Source organism: Heloderma suspectum, chromosome 1 (assembly GCF_057233095.1).
Source record: "Heloderma suspectum isolate Gila_16-S chromosome 1, 16-S_ref, whole genome shotgun sequence".
Taxonomy (NCBI): Eukaryota; Metazoa; Chordata; class Lepidosauria; order Squamata; family Helodermatidae; genus Heloderma; species Heloderma suspectum.
The window spans coordinates 201,410,280-201,424,058 of record NC_139458.1 but is presented as its reverse complement, the minus strand read 5'-3'; the positions used below and the strand labels follow the sequence as shown (position 1 = coordinate 201,424,058).

At 45.0% G+C, this 13,779-nt stretch overlaps 1 protein-coding gene across 1 annotated transcript; it reads left to right on the top strand.

Annotated features, from left to right (window-relative positions):
* The first annotated feature begins 8,260 nt into the window (after positions 1-8,260).
* On the top strand, positions 8,261-9,118 carry LOC146358631 (testis-specific serine/threonine-protein kinase 6-like). The gene has a single exon (XM_084829917.1). It carries the CDS (start codon positions 8,261-8,263, stop codon positions 9,116-9,118), a length of 858 nt encoding a protein of 285 aa, XP_084686043.1.
* Positions 9,119-13,779: the final 4,661 nt, after the last annotated feature.

Sequence of the window (13,779 nt, the reverse complement as noted above, 5' to 3'; positions counted from 1 at the left end):
TCGACCACATGTAAAACTGTACATGTATGTATTCACATGTAACGTGTCTTACACATCTCCCCAGATCTTGGGCCTAAAGTCATGGCATTAATGACTATGCGAAGTTGATACAAATAGGAATGATAACTATATAGACAGCACCTGGACTGGCAGCTTATTTGGTTAAATCTCCAGAATGGGGAGAGAAAGAGACAGAGAGAGAAAGTTGGGTGGGGGAATTATCTAAGAATGACATCAAGCTAAGGGGGAGACCGACCTGGCCCATCCATCAGCCAGAGGATGAGAAGTTCCATGGAGCTCACGTCCTCCACCCTGCCAGAAAGGACACTTGATTCCATCTGACAGTCACCCTGCTGGGAGTGCAAAAGGATGGTGAAAAAGCACCCTGGCCCCATCCATTGGTCTAAGAAACAAGAGCTTCATTCAAGCAAGAACACCAGCAAGGGAAGATCAGCCTGTCCCAAACTGGAGATACATACTCCATTATAGATCACCACTTTGTTCTGGCCTTGAAGAATGCATCTCCCCTTCATTGCCCATTCCTTGTGTTTCTTGTCTTCATTCTTTGTAAGCCTGAAGAGCCCCCACCTCCCACTTTCTCTCTCAGTCCCTCTGTCTCTCTCTGTTTTATGGTTGTGAGCTGCTTTGGCAGACAAAAAAGTGTGATAAAATTATTATTACTACTATTATTATTAATAATGATGTGTTTAATAGATTCATATACTGCGAAATATGTTTAAAAATATCTCTGATGATGGTGATGAAATGAGGGGATGCTAGGGATCAGGCAAACTCTGGGGCAGGTCTAGTCACAATGGGACAAACTGAAGATGTAAACGGCATGGCATTTGGGCAACGCGAAGGGGGGAATCAGAGAACTAGTAGAATGAGGTCAGAAAAATGAAAGACAAAAAGAGATTGAGATGCTAATATTTACCTGTTCCGGAGGAAGAGGGATATGAGGAGGTTTTTTTATGGGCTCATGGGTGGTTCGAAAACCAGGCTACAGAGATCTTGCTTCACACATTTACATGGGTGCTCAACCCCACAGGTTGTTTTCATTCCCCTGCAGACAAAGGCAGTGATGGGAGACTAAAGGCAGGCAAGTTTGTTAAATCCCACAGGGTATGACACTCAAAACAGAAAACTGGCTTCTCCTTGAACCCCCCTAATCAATAAAAGAGAAGTGGCTGGAACTCCCCTGCTCTGTAGATGAACTAATCTGTTGAACCTTCTTGGCGAAATCATGACAAACCAAGATGAACTAGCAGGTAATTTGAACCTTCGTGGCATGGATGCCTTGTCCAAAACTCAATAGGGATTCCACGCTGGACTAGTTCTTTCCTTTAGATATGCCCAGAATTCTGTGTGCAAACCTTGAGTGGAGTTCCTAACCTAAATGGCTGCTAACAACTGTTGATTGCCCTACCAGTGCAAATAGAACTTTAGGTATTGGGCCTTATCACTTGCCATGGCTCTTACTGGCCAATTGAAATGGCTGTGGCTGTCCAAAGAGAGCAAGGAGTCAAGAACTAGGAGCCAAGAGTTGTGCCAGGGGGTCAGAGCCAAGGGATGAAGCCAGGAGTCAGAGCCAAGGGATGAAGCCAGGAGTCAGAGCCAAGGAACAAAACCAAGAGTCAGAGCCAAAGAACATACTGAAACCAGAAATGTCATTGATGCTCAGGCACAGTCCCAGCCCAAACAGGAAGCCTTGTATAGCTGTTCCTGTCTAGAAGGATCAATGCCCAGTCTGGGTGGGTGGACAGAGCCAGTCCAGAGCCTGTCCAAGAAAGAAGCTTCCAACTGCAGTTCTGGTGTCTCACCACATGGGGCAGCCACTACTGTTTCCTGCTTCTACATGCAATTGGATCCTGACACAAAGTGAGAGCCAGATTTGGCAGCACCCGCAAGCTATGAACCTGCTCCTTAAGGGACAGTGCAACCCCATTCAGAGTCAGCAAGACACTACCTCCCAGATCCATCAAACCATCAGGCAGCAGCATCTCCATCTTGTCTGGATTAAGCTTCTGTTTTTTAGCTTTCATCCAGCCCATTATCGAATCCAGGCAGCCTTCCACAGTTTCACCTGATTCTGATGTAAAAGAAGAATAACGCTGGATGACATCCGGAGAAATGTAGCAAAGAAAGCAAGATTTTTTTAAAAATAGTGGAAAGATCTTTTCCAAGGCCCAAGCCAATGCTTATGTGAGACATGCTAACTAATTCTGAAAATAGCAAGAAAACATGGAAAATTCTTAGCAGAAGTTCTTAAAATGGTCTGTACCAGAATGCAGCAGGATTCCTCTACAGGTCCAAAGATTTCACCAACATTAGGAACATAGGAAGCTGCCTTATACTGAGTCAGACCATTGGTGCATCTAGCCCAGTATTGTCAACACTGACTGGCAGCAACGGCTCTCCAGGGTTTCAATCAGGAGATTTTCCAGCCCTACCTGGAAAAGCCAGGAATTGAACCTGGGACCTTCTACATGGAAAGCAGGTGCCCTCCATGGCCAACATTGTAGGTCATGCTCAGCTATTAGAGAAGCTTCCTGTACTGATGTGGAAGAATGGCAACATCACAATCTGTTGGCATAGGAAGCTTCAGTTCATGCGTGAGATGACCTAAAATATCAAAGAAATGGTGACAGTGCCACTGGGATTCCTACCCATAATCCAGGAGGGGCAAGATAGAAAAATGACTCAGGCAAAAAGGGGGAAATCAAGCCCCTGCAGACAATCAGCTGGAATAACGAGTCCTGGGGTGCCACCAGATGAGGTTATTATTGTGCCTTTCCCAAAATTTTTGGAGGGTTCCAGATGACAGTGGCCTTATTCAGACGCAAAGTGGGAGAGGGTGGTTAGGGTAACCACACTGCAAGGTAGTTACTGCTAACCATGCCGCGTGCTCCTGCCACATGATCACAGAACCATGTTCTGCAGCGTGGTCCCACTAATCACCCCCTGGGTTGCTAACCACTGCGGTCCTCTGGCCATCTCAGTGGCCCATGAGGCAGGAACAGCCGCAAGCCATTATGAAGGCAGTGCGGCAGCCGCTGCTTCCCCATCGGTCCACAATGCATGTGGGACGGGCCTGGTCCACCGCTGCCACCAGCTGCCACCGACAATCCCCACCCCATCCACCACCGCCATCCCAGTGAGGAAGCTGTGTGTCCGAGCTGCTGGTGGCTCCCACTTGCAGGCTGAAAAAATGGCTCAGCATCCGGCATAGTCGCAGCAGCTGCAGCTGCTTGTGTCTGGGAACCTGGCATGCTCAAGTTCGCTGTGCTGATAACACGGCGTGAGAGCAAAAACATATTTGTGCCTGCTGCGCTTCTGCGATTGCATATGGCTGGCAGGGATGGACAGAGCCTGGGCTGGCTCTTGGCTGTCACATCATGTGTTGCTAGGCAGATGTCGACTGTGGAGCTCTTGTGAGCTGGAAGGAGCGGCAGCACCATTTTCGGCCACTCTTGCCATGGAGCTCTATGGTGGAGCTGGGATAACCACAGGGGCCCGACAGACAACACAGGAAGCCATGGAAGGGGCCGCTAACCTAACTGCAGCACATGGTTAGTGAGCGTGGTTACACCGTGGTTATGTAGCCACCATGGTTGGGAAAAATGCCCCCCACACGACATGCTAAGCCATCCTAGTTAGCTCACAATGCTTAACCATCATGGCTTGGCATTACATTTGAACAGGGCCAGTGCCTTCCATTTGTAACCCTCCCATGTTTTCCTACCACTTCTTCCATCTTTTCTCTTACCAGAAAAAAAATTGTTATGGTGGGAAAAATGGGATAGTCGCACAATGCCTTTCAGTTGGTAGCAATAGAAGCTCTCCACCTGGGAGCATCCTTGCTTTGCCCAGGCCTCTAGAGAAGCACCACGCCCACATACTGGTCCTCAGAGGGTGGCAAAAGCAAAAAGGAACAGGAAAAAGGGAGAGGTGGAAAGGAGGACGGATCTGATAGCTGAGGGAGTGGGAAGACACTCACCTGTTTTACCTCAGCACATACAGAGGAATCTGGAAAGGCCTGCAGAAGAGAAAGAAAGGTCGCAGCACCTTTGGCTGGGAGTGAGCTTCTGAGGTCTGGACAGGAAGTCTAGGCCAGAAGAGGTCCTCTGGCTAGGACAAAAGGGTTCAAGAAACCCTGGTCCTAGGGAATTGATGAAGATGGCAGCAGAGAAAAACGGTCTCCGAGGCTAAGCTTAGCGTACTCTTCTGTAGTTAAACAGCCCACCTATTGCATGGATTAGGTAACAGGTATCTGGGGATGAAAAGAGACCTGCACACCCTTTCTGCTACAGAAACCAGGTCTCAATTATAGACCAGGCATTTCTTTGAAGGTAGCTTTCTATAGATCAAAGGCTATACCTACAGCTGCCATCTTTTTTTTTTACTTGTGTTGCTCCTGTCCCTTTATCAGCGGGTGAGTGATGGGAAAAACGTTGCCTGTTTAATTTGTGTGGCAGCTGTGCTGGCCCAAGAGTAAGGGCTATAAAAACAAAACAAAAGTAGCAACCCTACCTATACCTTGCACAACATTTCCCATTCAGAGAACATCTTCACAAAAAGGATGTGGGTCCCTAGCATCCCTTATCTCCCTGATCACAGTCATGCCTAAATTAACTCTTTCAACCTGGCCACAAAAACCAGAGAGGCATCTATGCAGCCATGCAGTGCAGCATTGGGGGTCGGCTTCATCGGGCAGCTGCTGAGGCCCACTGCCAATCCCTAGGGCCTCCTGGCCCAGCTGATGCTCTTCCTCCTTGCTGTCACTTCCTGTTCACCTCCCTCTCTAAGCATGTAAGCAGTGGCACAAGTAAGGAGAAGGATTAAGATCAAGAACAAATCCTGCCAAATGAATCTGATCTCATTTTTTGATCAAGTAACCTCCCTTGTGGACTGTGGGAATGCTGTGGACATCATATACCTCGACTTTAGCAAAGCTTTCGACAAAGTGCCCCATGATCTCCTGATGAGCAAACTAGCTCAAAGTGGGCTAGAAGAAACAACGATCAGGTGGATCCACAGTTGGCTACAGAATCGGACTCAAAGAGTGCTTTTCAATGGGATCTTCTCAAGCTGGGGAGAGGTAACGAGTGGGGTACCGCAGGGCTCAGTCCAGGGCCCTGTGCTCCACAACATTTTTATTAATGACTTGGAGGAGGAGGTGCAGGGAATGCTGATCAGATTTGCAGATGACACAAAATTGGGCAAGATAGCTAATACTTTGGAAGACAGAAACAAAATTCAAAGTGATCTTGATAGACTGGAGCGCTGGGCAGAAAATAACAGAATGAAATTTAATAGGGATAAATGCCAAGTTCTGCACCTAGGAAAAAGAACCAAATGCACAGTTACAAGATGGGTGATACGTGGCTCAACAACACTACAAGAGAGAAGAATCTTGGAATTGTTGTTGATCACAAGCTGAATATGAGCCAACAATGTGATGTGGCTGCAAAAAAGGCAAATGCTCTTTTGGGCTGCGTTCATAGAAGCATAGCTTCCAAATCCTGGGAAGTACTAGTTCCCCTCTACTCAGCACTGGTTAGGCCTCATCTGGAGTACTGTGTCCAGTTCCGGGCACCGCACTTTAAGAAGGATGCAGACAAGCTGGAGAGGGTTCAGAGGAGGGTAACAAAGATGATCAGGGGACTGGAAACAAAGCCCTATGAAGAGAGACTGAAAAAACTGGCCATGTTTAGCCTTGAGAAGAGAAGACTGAGGGGAGATACGATAGCACTCTTCAAGTACTTGAAAGGTTGTCACAGAGAGGAAAAACAGGATCTCTTCTCGATCATCCCAGAGTGCAGGACACGGAATAATGGGCTCAAGTTACAGGAAGCCAGATTCCGGCTGAACATCAGGAAAAACTTCCTGACTGTTAGAGCAATACAAGAATGGAACCAATTATGTAGGGAGGTAATGGGCTCTCCCACACTGGAGGCATCTTTTTTTGGTGTTAGTTCTAGAAGGTGTTGTAGGTCTTCATAGAACTGATCAACCTCAGCTTCTTCAGCCTCAGTGGTTGGGGCATAGACTTGAATTACTGTGATGTTGAATGGTTTGCCTTGGATTCGTACTGAGATCATTCTTTCATTTTTGAGATTGTTCCCCAGTACTGCTTTTCCCACCCTTTTATTGACTAGGAGTGCTACTCCATTTCTTCTAAGGGATTCTTGCCCACAGTAGTAGATATAATGGTCACCTGAATTAAATTCGCCCATGCCTGTCCATTTTAGTTCGCTGATTCCCAAGATGTCGATGTTCAGTCTTGCCATCTCATGTTTGACTACCTCCAGCTTACCTTGATTCATTGACCTTACATTCCAGGTTCCTAAACAATATTGTTCTTTATAGCATTGGATTTTCTTTTCACCACCAGACACATCCACAGCTGAGTGTCCTTTCGGCTTTGGCCCAGCCGCTTCACTCTTTCTGGCGCTACTTGGAAATTCCGTCTGCTCTTCCCCAGTAGTATATCGGACACCTTCCGACCTGAGGGGCTCATCTTCCAGCATCATATCTTTTAGCCTTGTGATACGTTCCATGGGGTTTTCTTGGTGAGAATACTGGAGTGGGTTGCCATTTCCTTCTCCAGTGGACCACATTTTGTCAGAACTCTCCACCATGATCTGTCCGTCTTGGGTGGCCCTGCACGACATAGCTTATGGCTTCACTGAGTTACGCAAGCCCCTTCGCCACAACAAGGCAGTGATCCATGAAGGGGAATGGGCAGCAGGGATAGTGGCAAAGAGGAGGTGGGCCTGCTCAGAGAGGCCCCCCCACAGAAAAGATCTTGCTCAAGGGGTCCCAAGAACGTGGATCCAGCTCTGAATCAGAACTGCATTTCTAGAGGTTCAGCAGAATCCAGCTAAAAAATCTGATTCTTCCAAATTATTTCCACACAGTGATTCTCTCCATCTCTAACTTTACTACCAAGTTAAAACAAGTTATATGAAAAATGTATCCACTTCACAAACTCAGTTAGTATCCTTTAATCCTGAAGAACACTATCTTTCTTCTCTCATAATTTTTCATACCGTTCCTACAACAAAAATATCTACCTGCTTCATACTTCCTTGGGCTGTTGAAATGGGGAGTTGCTAGGTGATCTCCCTAATTTTTATGCAACTGAAAGAATGAATGAACTGTGTAGGCACTGAGAACATGAAGGGTTATCAAGTTCACAAACACATCTAATAACCTGCAAACTATTTAAAAGAATATGATCACGTACGAGCAAGATAAAAATGAAAGCATAGAACAAAAATTATTCCAAGATGTTTTTGATTCCAAATGTGTTACTCTAATGAGAACTACTTAAGATGATTTAAAAATATATAAATGGAGCAAACTTTAAATGAAGTCTTCATATGATAATAAAGATGGTTTCCCCCCTTAGTTTCTTTTCAGAGCTTGAAATTTCAGATGGCTAAGTATTCACCTGAAGATATCTTACACAGCCTTCCCGAACTTGGCAGCCTCCAGAACTGTTGGACTACAATTGCCATCATCCCAACCAACCCATGCTGGCTGGGGATAATGGAAATTATAGTCTAACACATCCAAAGGTTGCCAGGTTAGGGAAAACTGATGTAACAAAACACGGAAGTGATCCACGTTTACTGTGGTTGTGCAGCTTACCAAGTGCTGCTTCTGATTCTAATCTGAGCATATGAAACTGCATTGCATTGTCAGAGCATTTGGTCTGTGTGACCCAGCATTGTCCATTCTAGCAGCTGCTCTCTGGGGACTCTGAAGGGGGCCTTCTCCAATCTGCTACCTGAGTCTTTTAAGTCTTAACCGTAAGCCTTAAATTATAGGTGAAAACACCAGAAATTCCCCCATCGATCTGATTTCTTGTGAAGGATAAGTAGAAGATAAAGCTCCACTAGGAATGCTTTCAGACCTATTTTTAAAAAAAGAAAGTAAAAGGTCTACTAGTCCATGTAAGAAAGTTATTCCTAGGTACCCCTTAGTTTTGTGCCTGTCCTAATGGTGGATGAAATGAAGGAAGTAGATACAACAGCCTTGGCAACCCAAATGGGGAGTGACCCGTGACACCTGTAGCACATCACAATACCTGGGCAGGTTGTATAATGCTCCTGTCTTAAGCACTCAGTGGGAACATGGGAAGGGGTAAAGATTAACATCTAGCACACACAATGGGTTAAACCCTTCATTCCTAGCTTTAAAATCTAAGGCCCAGTCAAACCCAGCAGAGCTCTCCAAGGCATCCTGCACCATGTCGAAGAGTTCTGGAGGGGACAGATGGCTAAGTGAGCTTGGCTACAAGCTGGGCCAAACCCTGGGTGAGGGGAGCTATTCCAAGGTGAGAGTAGCCACCTCCGCCAAGTACAAAGGCCCGCTAGCCATCAAGGTGGTAGACCGACGCCGGGCACCCCCTGACTTCGTACACAAGTTTCTCCCGCGAGAGCTATCCATCTTACGGGCAATTCGTCATCCAAACATTGTACGTGTCTTTGAATTCATTGAAGTCTGCAACGGGAAACTGTACATTGTGATGGAAGCCGCTTCCACTGACCTACTCCAACTGGTGCAACAGCTAGGAAAGCTCCCCTGCATCCCAGAAGCTCGGGACATCTTTGCCCAGGTGGTGGCTGCTGTGCGCTACTTGCACGACCGGAATCTGGTGCACCGAGACCTCAAGTGCGAGAACGTGCTGCTCACTGCGGATGGCCGCCGAGCAAAGTTGACCGACTTTGGCTTTGGCAGGGAGTCCCGTGGGTACCCGGACCTGAGCACCACGTACTGTGGATCAGCAGCCTATGCTTCCCCCGAGGTGCTCCTGGGCATTCCCTACGACCCCAAGAAGTATGATGTGTGGAGCTTGGGTGTAGTGCTTTACGTGATGGTTACTGGCTGCATGCCCTTCGATGACACCCACATCCACAGTATGCCCCGCCGCCAAAAGAAGGGGGTCTTCTATCCAGAGGGCCTCCCTCCTTTACCTGATCCCTGCAAATCCCTTATTGCCCAGCTGCTTCAGTTCAGTCCCGCTTCCCGCCCTGGAGTGGGTCAGGTGGCCAAAAACAGCTGGCTGAAAGGGGGCAACTTAAACAAAGACGCCTCTTCCAGATAGCTCAGCTCTAGGAACCAATTAACACAGCCGGAGCTTCGACCTGATGGAGCTGTGGTGGGGGAAAGAGCAGAGGCCAAAGCAATATTGACAAGGGTGGAGCTATGAAGCAGTCTGGGGTCATGGAGAAGGGCAGCAGCTGTACAGCAGTGTTTGGAGACAGGACCGTCAGGTGCTGTGGGAGAAAGACTTTGAAGCAACAATATGAAGCTGAAGGAGACTGGATTCAAAGACTTTCACGACAGAAGAGTGGGGCAGGGAATGGAACATGCAGCACCCGAAATCACGCACAAGTGGACAGCAGTGCAAACTTATGTCAGAAGAAAAGAGCTGTAACCCTTGCCAAAAAGACTCAGGCTTCATCGCAGAACCTAATGTTGCCAAAATGCAGGTGAGGCAGTGAGCTGCAAGGTGTTGTCTGAAGTCTAATGCACAAATAAACCCAGAAGCTCCCCTCTGGCGACCTCTGTACATTCACTCCTTTCGAAATTGGTTTCCTTGCCTTTTATTAGACATAGCTGAAAGCACTTCTCATGCCTAGACCCATGATGACATACATCCCTGAGTTCCTTTATTCTCAAAGGAAACAACATCCTGATTCGGCCACTATGTGATGGAAGGGCTACACCGCAAGAGTGCAGAACCTCTTTCAGCCCGAGGGCCAAATTCAATTTCAGAGAAGCTTTCGAGGGCCACATTGCAGTGGTGGGCGGGATCTAAGGCAACAGTAGGGGGCAAAAATACCAAGATATTGTAGCTTAACGCTGTTGCTACTAGTAACTAAGCTTTAGGAGAGGCATTTCAACCTTTTAGAAGGGGGGGAAACTGCACAACAGGTGGGAAACCAGCCAACAATCGGTTGTTGGGGGGAAGGTGGTGGGGCCAGGGGAAGGGGGCGTGGTGATCTGCAGGATCCTGAAGGGGCAGATTTGGCCCCCGGGCCTTAGGTTTTACACCCCTGGGTTACAGAGTAGTGGATGGTGGAAACCCCAGTTCAAATCTTGCTCCACTACAAGCTTACTGTGTACCTATGGTCAATTCACTTTAAGCCCAACCTACCTCAAACAGTTATTGTGAGACCATGATGTTGCCCTGAGCTCTGTAGATGAAGGGCAGGAGAGATAGCTAACTAAATAAAGTAAACGCTCTAGATCTGGGCTTTGCACAGCAAATGATTAGAGACCTGGATTCAGAACAAGACCTATGAAAGAGGCCAAGTCTGCAAATCTGTGTTGGGAGAAGAGGGTAAGACTGCAGCTTTCTATTACTTGGAAGTAAGTTCCACCTACTTTTGACTGAACGTGCATAAGAGCTGGCTGCAAGTCAGATGTCTGAATCTATACTTTCTGTGCTATGATCTATGTATGATCGACCCTCATTTTCAGCCTAATTGTCTATGTAGTCATTTTTATTATGACTATATATAGCTAGATATGTTGACATGAGCTTGTTTTTGCCAGTGAAAATACTGCCCAAGCAACACAATTTGGTTTCTTCCTTAAGATATCTTCTGTTATAGTCAGTGTTGTTTTAAAAAGCCATTATCCATCTTAAGCCTAAGGGCCATTTCATATATGGGCATGATCCAACCAAGTTAAGCAAAATGGCCCGCTGATAAATGTTAGAAGACCTATACGAAGAGAGCCAACGTACATATAGTGGAGATTAAAAGCTTGTCTAATGATGTGAAATTGTCTACTTTTGTGGATAAACTTTTGCATGAGATACTTTCTATATCCTCTGATTATTCTCTTGATATTGAGCAGGCATTTCATGTGCCAAATCCTAAAGGGAATGATTATACAATTGTAGTTCAATTTGCAAAAGTCTCCACAAAGTGTTATATCCTGAATTTGGCAAAACAAGCTGGAAGCCTTTCCTGGAAACAGGATAAAATTATGCTGTTCCCAGATTACATCAAAGAAGTGGCAAATAAAAGAAGACAGTTTATCAAAGCAAAGAATCTGGCAAAATAAATGAACTTACAATATTACTTAAAATATCCTGCTATACTTTGTATTGTGTCTGAAGACCAGATGAAGAACTTTATGAATCATGAAATGGCGGAGGCTTGGTTGAACGTTAAAATGCGTGAGAACTCTGTCACAATTCCATGAAATGGAATTTCTAAACAAGTACTGTTAACTGCTTGTGTGTAGCTTTCATGATCTAGGCTAACTCAGAAGAAATGACTTTATATATATTTGTTTACCTTTATGCATTGTTTTTTATTTATTTTTCTCTCTTTCTCTTTATGTATCTTATTCTATTTCATATTTTAAAATAGACAAAATATCTAGTATAAAAATATTGACGGTTGAAGATTTATCTTAAGTTTTATTATTATACAATACTATACTCTCACTTTTTGATGATGATGATGATGATTATTACTAATATTCAGGCTTTTGGGAATGAAGTGTAGAACTGTTGCATTGATATAAAAGATTATTTTACTAAATTGTAAGATTGTATAATAGATATAGTTTTTTAAAATAGAATACCATTGGAAGTTGGGAGATGTTGGAGTTTATTTTTCTTTTTTCCTTTCTTTCTTCTCTTTCTGTTATTATGGTGTCCTAACTAAAATATTGTATGGATGAGAACTGAAGTACCGAGTTGTTTGTTGGTAATTTTGGAAGTGTTTATAAAGATAAAATAAATAAAAATATATTCCCCCCAAAAAAGATAAATGTTAGAAAGGAAGCATATACTGAAATCTCTCCCATTTAAATCATTCCGACTTAAAAGTGCTTAACTTTGGCAGGTCCTTGTCCTACCTTTTTAGATGTACATGGAAGCTGATTTATGTAAGTGTATACCTAAAAATGTGTAAACTATGAATATGTCAAGCATGTGCTTCCAAATGCATGAATCATACAGGTACATAGGTCAAGGAGTCAAGATTTTATAGGCTCCTTGTTAAATACATGCTTAGTATCAAACCTTGGATTTGCTGCTGAGTAATGTGCGGAGTGGCTTTTAGGGGCAAAGTAAGGCTAAAATGGAGGGTGAAGGAATTAGGGCACAATCCTACAGAATAGATGGCCAATCTCGTAGTGCCCCCAACCCCTATCCCTCTAAAGCCCTACTGGCAAGAGCTTTTTTTAGCCTCTCCAGCCTCTATTTCAGCATTTAGAGCTAGCTGGACCTCTGAACCCGTCTAGCTTATCTATCCGGCTGGGGACAGAGACGAGATCCAAGAGACTTGTCGATCTGGTGGATCCACATGCTCACCTCTCCCCTCCCCACTCATTGGGCTGCCCCCTTCCTCTCTCCCCATCCTCTTCTGGGGTCGTGACATCGATGTCAGAAGAGGAGCCATCGTGGAGTTTTCTTCAATGGCGGCGGAGGGGGGGATCCGAGTGAGGACTTCCTCTCTCCCCAAGGTCATAGCTCTGTCTACAGCCTTGGGAGGGGGTGGCCCCTAGGACACCCTCCCAGAGACCATAGGGTTGCTGTTTTGAATTTAATTATTCTTTCCACATAATTGTATAATTGTTAGACACCTTGAGCATAACATATGGAAAGATGGGATACAAGCCAACCAAACCAAATCAATAAATACAATCCAGGGCAGGAGGGCAAAATATGAGGTGTACTAGTGCCACTGAAAGGCCTCAGCAAGGAAAACAAAGAAGAGGAAAGCTTCTGATTTGTAAAAGTAGGAATGCTTTGTACCTCTGCCTCTAAAATGCACACAGGCTCCATTGGCACAAAGTAAGCAAAGACAGTCCCCTACAATTATATTTTACTAATTCCAGGTTCCCAGGCTATAACTATTCTAAATTTTGATGGTAAAATGAGACTTAAAAATTATTTTTATAGGCTCATGGAATCCACATTCAAATTCTGATCATCGAAGTTACTGAAGAGGTTTCCATATTGCTTCATGCAGTTCTGTAAACAAGCAGTAAAAGCAGAGACTCCATCATCCTCAATGGCATGCTAGCAAATCAGGATCTATAACACTGCACAGAAAATAATAGGTTTGCGTAAATTTAGATTCGCTTCTCTTCTCATTCTAATCTCAAGGCATTCCCAAACTGGCAAAATCAAAAAGAAATATTTTTAAATAATCTGGTTAAAAATCAACATTGTCCTCATGAAGTGGTTCCCTATTTCCAGCAGTACAAATAAATCCAAAAACGTTACTAGCCCAGTTGCCCTCACATATGCATGTTGGTCCTTTTGTGGAAAAGAAGAACCAGCTTTTGAAAAGCTTTCCTGTCTGTGGTCATTTGGTCCTAATTGCTACTTCCCATAGATGACTAGGCACCTGGCTATTTGTAAGGCTGCTCAGAATTTAACTTTCTTCTTTGAGAACAGGCATACATGGACTCATCAGTGTCACTGAGGTATATTTATTTACTATTTTTGCCTTCTTCTTTTCAAATATTCTTTATTTACAATTATATCCTACCCTTCCTCCAAGGAGCTCCCCCACCCCACTTTATCCTCACAGCAGGCTTGCAAGGCAGGCTGGCATGAACAATAGTGACTGGCCCAAGGTCACCAAGTGAACTTCATTATGCCCGGGTCCCCCACAATCCTAACCTGACCCTCTAACCACTACAGTTGCAAGTCAGGGAATGATTCAGTGAAGACTTGCCATAGTCACTGGTTACTAATTTGTTTCAGGCTCAGGTCAAAGTGCTGGCTTT

Coding starts and splice junctions, on each gene's coding strand:
- LOC146358631 (XM_084829917.1), top strand. CDS start 8,261: ATGTCGAAGAGTTCTGGAGGGGACAGATGGCTAAGTGAGCTTGGCTAC.